General features: G+C 46.9%; 1 protein-coding gene across 2 annotated transcripts in view; it reads left to right on the top strand.

The window, feature by feature from the left end:
- The first annotated feature begins 286 nt into the window (after positions 1 to 286).
- PPP4R3A (protein phosphatase 4 regulatory subunit 3A) overlaps positions 287 to 8,181 on the top strand; it is an 82,374-nt gene continuing 74,479 nt past the window's right edge. For both annotated transcript variants that reach the window (XM_050953243.1, XM_050953244.1), the window contains exon 1: positions 287 to 1,448. In XM_050953243.1, coding sequence (XP_050809200.1) covers positions 1,307 to 1,448 — 142 coding nt within the window. In that variant the 5' untranslated portion in view covers positions 287 to 1,306. The remainder of the gene's footprint in view (positions 1,449 to 8,181) is intronic.

The following is an 8,181-nucleotide window of genomic DNA, read 5'->3' as shown; positions in this document are numbered from 1 at the left end:
GTGGGTGAGGTGCTCCACGGGGGTTGATTTGTGGGTGGGGTGCCACAGTGATCGGGGAGTGGTGCATGGTCAGGGGTGCTACCCTTGCCCCTCAGGCTATGGCCTGCTGATGAGTGGGCTGCTGTGTGGTTCAAGGTAGGGTGCTACCTGGGGGGTGCACACAGCTGGTGACACAGGCAGGCGCTGCTCTCCCCCATAACAACCCCTTCCGCTCCCTGAGCCCATGGCTGCTGCTGGCCCTTTAAATGCTGGCGGGCGGCCCGTGCCGCCGCTGGCTGGGAGACCCCGCGCCTCCAGTGAGAGGTGAAACCAAGATGGCGGTCGCACAGTGACTGAGGCGGAGACAGAGGCAGTGGGAGACGGACGGGCCTCGCCGCGCCTTAGCCAGCCAGCCCGGCCGGGGAGGGGCTTTGCCTGCCGGGCGCCCGGAGCGGAGCCGGCCGGACTAGCGGAGCGGGCCGAGGAGCCGGGGCTGAGCCGCAGCAGTAGCGGGAGGAGGAGGAAGAAGAATATGGCGGCGGAGCCGGGCTGGGAGTGAATCTGCCGCGAGCCCATGGGGAAGACGGGGCGCTGAGCCCGGCCGCCTTCGCACCCCGCCCGGGACAGGCAGCGCCCGCTGGCCGCCCTCGAGCCGCGCCTCCTCTACCCCCCGCACTGACGAACTGCGAGCGAGGGGGCGTCGGGCCTGGGCAGCGCCCGCACAATAGAGCCGAGCGCTGGGCAGGGGGTGAACTGACCCCGCTCCCTCCCCCTTGCCGCCGATCTGCCAGCACCCCTTGTCCCCTCTGCTAATCTAGCTGCTCCCTGTCCCCTTCCCCGGCCAGCACACTGTCCTCCCGGCTCACCCCTCTCCTGGCACCCCTGCTCTGCAAGCCCCATCCCCTGCCACCTTTTCCCCCCACCCACTTCTAGCCTCCATAGCCATCTTTCCTCTCCTTCACTATCCCTCCTCTAATACCTCTGCTCCCTTCCCACGCTGCCCCTTCGGCCTGTCCCTTTACCCCTGGCAGCCCAACTGCTCTCTAGGCTTTCCCTCCCGACTAGCACCTCCCTGGTCCTCTAGCCCTCCTCCTAAATAGCTTTCCACCAACCACCCCTTCCCCAGCACTCTGCTGTGTCTCCAAATATTGGGGATGAGGAGGAGACTGCCCCAGCAGTGAAGGATAAGGAGAGATCTGAGGGTGTCTGTGTGGGACTGCTACCCTCTTTCCTGCTCCCCTCTGAGGGGGGCCTAGCCCCCCACCAACCTCCTGTTCCTTCAGGTGTCATAGGCCAGGGTGGTGGCTGTGGTGTGGCAGGCGGCAGGATGACAGACACCCGGCGGAGGGTGAAAGTTTACACGCTGAATGAAGACCGCCAGTGGGATGATCGGGGCACCGGACATGTGTCCTCTGGCTACGTGGAGAGGCTGAAGGGCATGTCCCTGCTTGTCAGGGCAGAGAGCGATGGTAAGTGTGTGAAAGCATGCAAAGTATTGGTAGTCGTCTCTTCCTAATCCACCTAAAAAAGAAAGCGGGGAACTGGTTTTGTATATCTGTTCCATGACACTATCGGCATACTTTGTATGCAACTCTGAAATGGGGGGTGGCAGCAACTACGGTTAACTCTTGTTAGGCCAAGGGCCAGGGTTGGACAATTAGGACAGAACTCTCCTACCCATCAGGTACACACTGTGCATATTGGACACACAGATGTAATAGTGCATACCAATACACGTAGTCCACATTGAACACACTGTATTGCACACCACTATCCTGCTTCTTGGCCCCTCAAAATTATCTTTGTCACAAATACTACTTGGGATCTCTTCTTCAAATAAATGATAATCCTCAGTTTAAGGAAACTACTCACAGTTTGGATTACATTTGTTGAACATAAAATATATTTTAAAATTCTTTCAATGTAGTGTCTACCCTATTCAGCTCTCAGTAGCTGGGTTTCAAATATCTTTTTCACTTTTTAAAAGTTTTAAAGGATGTTTAATACTAATATATATATATATCCACACTTTATAACATTGTTGCTTTCAAGACAGTACAAAGAACAAAACAATATTGTCAGGATATATTTTAAGCAGCTAGAGTATTCTGCACTCATGCTAAAACTGCTTTAGAATTACCCCTTAAATAATAAATTAAAACAAAGCGCATCACTTGTTTTCCTCACATTGCAAGCATGTTTCTCTACAGATCACTACATTATGGTAGGTTTTTTGTAAGAACTATACATTATTATTTGATCAGTTAGTTAATGGTTTATGTAGTTACTGTGGATTAAACTTTGAAGTATATCTGGCTTTATTTAACACGAGTAGTATGAATGAAATCTGTCGTATCTCATTTAACCTTATAGTTGCATATTTGGTGATGTTTTTCTGATGTTGGCTATTTCCAGGCTTTTTATCTTGCATCTGGTTAGGGTGGATTATTCTTGCAGATTGCTGTCTACAATTGACTGTAATCTCCCCTCTCCCTTATGTTATTTGGCTTTCCCTTTGCTGATACTGAATGATAGAAAACTTCATTGAGGTCACTTACTTAGTGGAATCGTTGTTGGAGAAATTTCTGAGAACGTGCGGTATAAGGAAATCCTCAATTGATATAGTAGGAATCGAATTTAGAAAATTGATTATCATAAACATGTTTAAATGCTAATTACATTTTTGAGTCTTTTAAATTGCCAGATTATTAATAAATTATGAAAACCAAATATGTAATTTTTCAGAAAGAAAATACCAAGACTGTTCTCCCCATTCTTTATGGCATGTTTTATTTCTTATGTAAGATGAACAACTCGAGATGGCAATGGACCTCTGCTATTGAATTTAAGGGTGAAAGGGAGCACAGTGCAGGGGGAGGGGAGAAGGGAGCGAATCACCTTTTGTAAACTTCCTTATTTTACAATGGTATAATTATAGCACTGACCATCACCAGGACAGCTTTCAAGAGCTGAACAAATGAGTAAAGTACAACTGAAACATCAAATGAAAGAGTGATATTAAAAAAACAAATGTGCCTAGAATTTTTGAGTATAAAATGCTGCAGGTTGTAATCAGGCTACACAGACTTCCACTGGTTTCAGTGGGATTTACATATGCAGATTGATTTTGGTAATTTATTCGCTGTAAATGAGCTTGTTTAAATCTATAAAAGAAAGTAGAAGTATGAAGTATTGTAAATGTTGCTTTAAGGTTTAGGAGTTATTGAATTTTAAAGATTAATTATCCATATTTTGAAAAATATTCAGCAAACTAATATTTTTAAAAATTAAATAACTGAAATTAACATAATTTATTTAGCATGTACAGTTTATAAGATTTAGATAATACTCTTCAGAAACTTACTTTTTCTGTCACTGAGGCTAATATATCAATCTTTTTAGGCAAACATGCCCTCTAGTAATTGTTTGTTGTCTTATTCTTGTCACTTTACCATATTAAATTAATATTCAGTTTTCTCTCTGTCAGAAGTGAGTGGCCAGGAAAGCTTTGAAGGCAAATTTGTATGCAATGAAATTAAAAATATCCTTCGTTCCTCCTCTTTTCAGTCACCCTTCAGCTTTTCTGTTAATTTTGATCCTTACATTTAACAAAGCAATTCAACAAGTACTGGACACCCTACTAGTGTTCCACATATCTTCGCATCCCTATATAGTTCTTTCATCTTCTTTCCTTGACAGTTCCTCCCCTTTCCATCAAGGTGTCTTCTTCCTTCCTCCCTTTGAACTGTTTCTTCCTAGAGTTTGGGGTCAGGACTCAACTTCCTCTTATTTGGTACCTTATTTAATGGCTTACACACAGAAGCTGATAGACCAATTTAGGTTTCAGAATTCTCTAAGGGAGAATGCAACCAATAGTCAGTTTTTATCCGTGGCCTGTTAGGACACTGTAACCACTTCCAGCAGATGGAACATAGGAATTATCATACCAGATCAGGCCAATGGTCCATGATGTGTCTAGTGTCCTGTTTTTGATGGTGGCCAGAAATGTCAAGTAAGGTCTGGTCTACACTGGGTGGGATCGATCTAAGATACGCAACTTCAGCTGCAAGAATAGCATAGCTGAAGTTGATGTATCTTAGATTGATTTAGAATGACTTATTCCATGTCCTCGCAGCGTGGGATGGACGGCCGCCGCTCCCCTGTCGACTCCGCTTCCGCCTCTCGCCCTGGTGGAGTTCTGGAGTTGACGGGGAGCGCGTTCAGGGATCGATGTATCGTGTCTAGATGATACGCGATACATTGATCCCTGATAGATCGATCACTACCTGCCAATCCCTTTTACTTTCACTGCATGACCCCTTTTATTTCTGTTAGACAATAAAGGAGTGCCTAATTTCCACTCTTTTTATCATTCATTTTTATAAATAACTGTATCCTATCCTTTCCTTGTCACTTCCATTACCTGTCCTATTCTTCATATGACAACCTTTCTATGCTCTTAAATAATTTTTATTGCTTGTTTCTGAACCTCTTTTATTTTTGTTGTTTTTCTCTTTTGAGGTAAGATGTCCAAAACTGAAAGCAATATTCCAGATGAGAGTATACCATTCACTTAATGATACAAATATTTTTCTATCTTAGGGATTGAGAAAATGATCAGGCACTTACTCGTATAAGGACTACGCTTATTTGCCTTGTCAGAATACACATTACCAAGCCATGCCTTCCCTTCTGTCTCTCACCTCCCTGCTGCTTGGGCCTGAAGACCCTAGCTTCCAGGTCGCTGAATCCTAATGAATTCTATGCCAGTCCTCCAACGAATACCGGTCTCTACCTATGTGCTAAACAACAGTGGCAGCAGACAGGTCTCATTTGTCCCTGTTACAGAGGCAGGAAGCTGCTCTACCCCAAAAGCAGTGGTGGCACTGCTGCTATCTCTCAGCACAATTAGGAAGACATCACTGGTTTGATTTATACTTCCTCACCATTTGGAAGGTTTTCTTTGTGATCACAATGGCTTGGAACTATTTATTTTTTTAAGTAAAGTTTAGGAGTCTGCTAAAGTTGATGGCACTTGCCCAGGAAAGTTCGGTACTCAGTCTGGAGGAGCTTTTTTTTTTTTTTTTGGTCTCCCCCTGCCCAATCCCATTCTCTATATGTCCTAATGCTGTTTTGATTGCCGCTAATCATTGAACTGATTAATCTGTAGACTGTGACTGAAGTGCATGGTAATGCCCGTTAGTGATGCTGTTCTACCTGCCCTGGTGTCTTAAAGGGTGATTTTATTAGCCACAGAGAGATCTTATATGGCTCTGTAAGGCAGGGGTTCTCAACCTTTTTTTTTCCTGAGGCCTCCCCCTCAACATGCTATAAAAACTCAAAGGCCCAGTGTGGTTGGGGAGGCTCGGGGCTCTGGGCTGGGGCCCTTGGGCATAGGCATAGTCTGACTTCTATTTTCTTTGGGGTGGGGGCAAGGGCCAGCTCTGCACAGTGGGGTCCAGAGAGAGTGCCACCTCCACCCCGACTCACCTCAGGAGGCCACCCAGCCTTTCTGGGTTGTGGGAGGGATGCAACCAAAAAATGTAACCTGAAGCGGGGACTCAGCTCAAAAAGTTTGAAAACCACAGAGGGGAAGCTAGGGCCTGAGCGCAGGCAGGGGTGTAGCGAAGGGTGCAAGGAGAGAGGGATAGTTAGGGGCTGTGTGCTAGGAGTGCTTCCCTTGTGGTGGCTGTTTTCCTAGGGCTCTGCTGCCCTGGAGTCAGGTCCCCCTGCCTGGGTAGCTCTTACATGCATGAGCAGTCAAAGGGTGCTGGGAGCTGAGGAGCAGCTGCAACCCCGAGCACCAGTAGCAGATGGGAATGCCACGGCTGCTGTCTCCATGGCACCACCAAGCAGAGGAGCAGCTGTCCCGCACTGCTTGGCTTGGCTTCCCACCCATAATCTGGCCAAAGTACAGAGCCTGAGGAGGACTGGCGGAAGTGCATGGGGAGCTGCCCCTGGGACAGCTCAACTCTGGGTAAGGCACTGCAGTTTAGGGGAGGCAACACCCTCCCCCACTCTGCACATGGACTCTGCTTCTGCCCATGGGGGGCACCAGGACTTGGGACTTCAGCCAGTCCTTTTGGGTAAAACTGGCAGTGATGGGTTGAAATTAAAAGAAACATTTAAGATGGAAAATGATGAGAAAAATGCTAACACCATCTATTAGACTATGAAATAGTCTCTCAAGAAAAGTAGTGTATATACACTGTAGTTTGTTCTCCTGTTGTTGTGCGTACCCTTTATAAGAAAGGTTTTAATAGACAAAGCTACATGAATTCTATAACAGCAGACTTTACTGCAGAATCCGACTTTTACGCACACTTTCCTCCAGCATTATGCTCCTAAATTGAAGTTCTAATTTAAAATATATATATATATATATATATATATATCCATCCCTCCATTGTTGTGAAGAAAACATTGCCACTTTTGCGTATGTTGATGATGAAGAATTTTCCCAAGTCTGCAGGCAGTCTGCACTAATAATTGAGTAGTGTGAATTGCATTAACTAATTTTCATTGCTGGTCACTGGTAGCTGAAGCATCCAGCTCATTTTTAGGGTTGTGGGAGAAGTACCCCAAGTGCCACCTCCCGCCTCCCTTTCAAAACACGAAGAAGGAGGCTGAGAACCACTGGCTTAACACATTTAAAATATGTTTCTTCCCTAAACAGTAACTCTCAATATGCCATTGTGGAGTTTTGTAGTCTTTCTTGCTTGCTTCCCTATCAGAATTGTTTTGTTTGTGAATCAAACCATTCCCACCAGACCGACTTCTGCAAAGCTGCCCTGAGCTGTCAGACTCAAGCTGGGTTCTTTCCATCTCACATACAACTCCCAGTACTAGAGGTTCTGTAGACTTAGGGTACGTCTACACTACGGGATTATTCCGATTTTACATAAACCGGTTTTGTAAAACAGATTGTATAAAGTTGAGTGCACGCGGCCACACTAGGCACATTAATTCGGCGGTATGCGTCCATGGTCCGAGGCTAGCGTCGATTTCTGGAGCGTTGCACTGTGGATAGCTATCCCGTAGCTATCCTATAGTTCCCGCAGTGTCCTCCGCCCCTTGGAATTCTGGGTTGAGATCCCAGTGCCTGATGGGGCAATAATCATTGTCGCGGGTGGTTCTGGTTACAGCCTCACCCCCCCTCCCTGAAAGCAGCAGACAACCATTTCGCTTCTTTTTTCCTGGGTGAACTGTGCAGACGCCATACCATGGCAAGCATGGACCCTGCTCAGATCAATACCGCAATCGTGGACGTTGTAAACACCTCGCGCATTCTTGTGCAGTCTATGCTGAACCGGGACCTGCAAAGCCAGGCGAGGAGGAGGCGGCGGCGGCTACGGCAGCGCGGTGACGAGAGTGATGAGGACATGAACACAGAATTCTCTCAAACTGCGGGCCACTGCACTTTGGAGATCCTGCTGGTAATGGGGCACGTTCTAGCTATTGAACACCGATTTTGGGCCCGGGAAATGAACACAGACTGGTGCAGGTGTGGGACGATTCGCAGTGGCTGCGAAACTTTCATATGCATAAGGGCACTTTCATGGAACTTTGTGACTTGCTTTCCCCTGCCCTGAAACACCATAATACCAAGATGAGAGCAGTCCTCACAGTTGAGAAGCGGGTGGCAATAACCCTCTGGAAGCTTGCAACCCCAGACAGCTACCTGTCAGTTGGGAATCAATTTGGAGTGGGCAAATCTACTGTGGGGGCTGCTGTGATGCAAGTAGCCAAAGCAATCATTAAGCTGCTGCTACAAAAGGTTGTGACTCTGGGAAACGTGCAGGTCATAGTGGATGGCTTTGCAGCAATGGGATTCCCTAACTGTGGTGGAGCGATAGATGGAACCCATATACCTATCTTGGCACCGGATCACCAGGGCACCCACTACATAAACCCCAAGGGGTACTTTTCAGTGGTGCTGCAAGCACTGGTGGATCACAAGGGATGTTTCACCAACATCCACGTGGGATGGCCAGCAAGGGTTCATGATGTTCGTGTCTTCAGGAACACTACTCTGTTTGAAAGTCTGCAGTAAGGGAATTACTTGCCAGACCAGAAACTAACGGTTGGCAATGTTGAAATGCCTGTAGTTATCCTGGGTGACCCAGCCTACCCCTTGATGCCATGGCTCAGGAAGCCATACACAGGCAGCCTGGACAGTAGTCAGGAGCTGGTCAACTACAG

The sequence above is a fragment of the Gopherus flavomarginatus genome, chromosome 5, assembly GCF_025201925.1.
Source record: "Gopherus flavomarginatus isolate rGopFla2 chromosome 5, rGopFla2.mat.asm, whole genome shotgun sequence".
Lineage (NCBI taxonomy): Eukaryota > Metazoa > Chordata > Testudines > Testudinidae > Gopherus > Gopherus flavomarginatus.
Note: the sequence above shows the minus strand (reverse complement) of the source record. Positions and strands in the feature narration are given on the sequence as shown.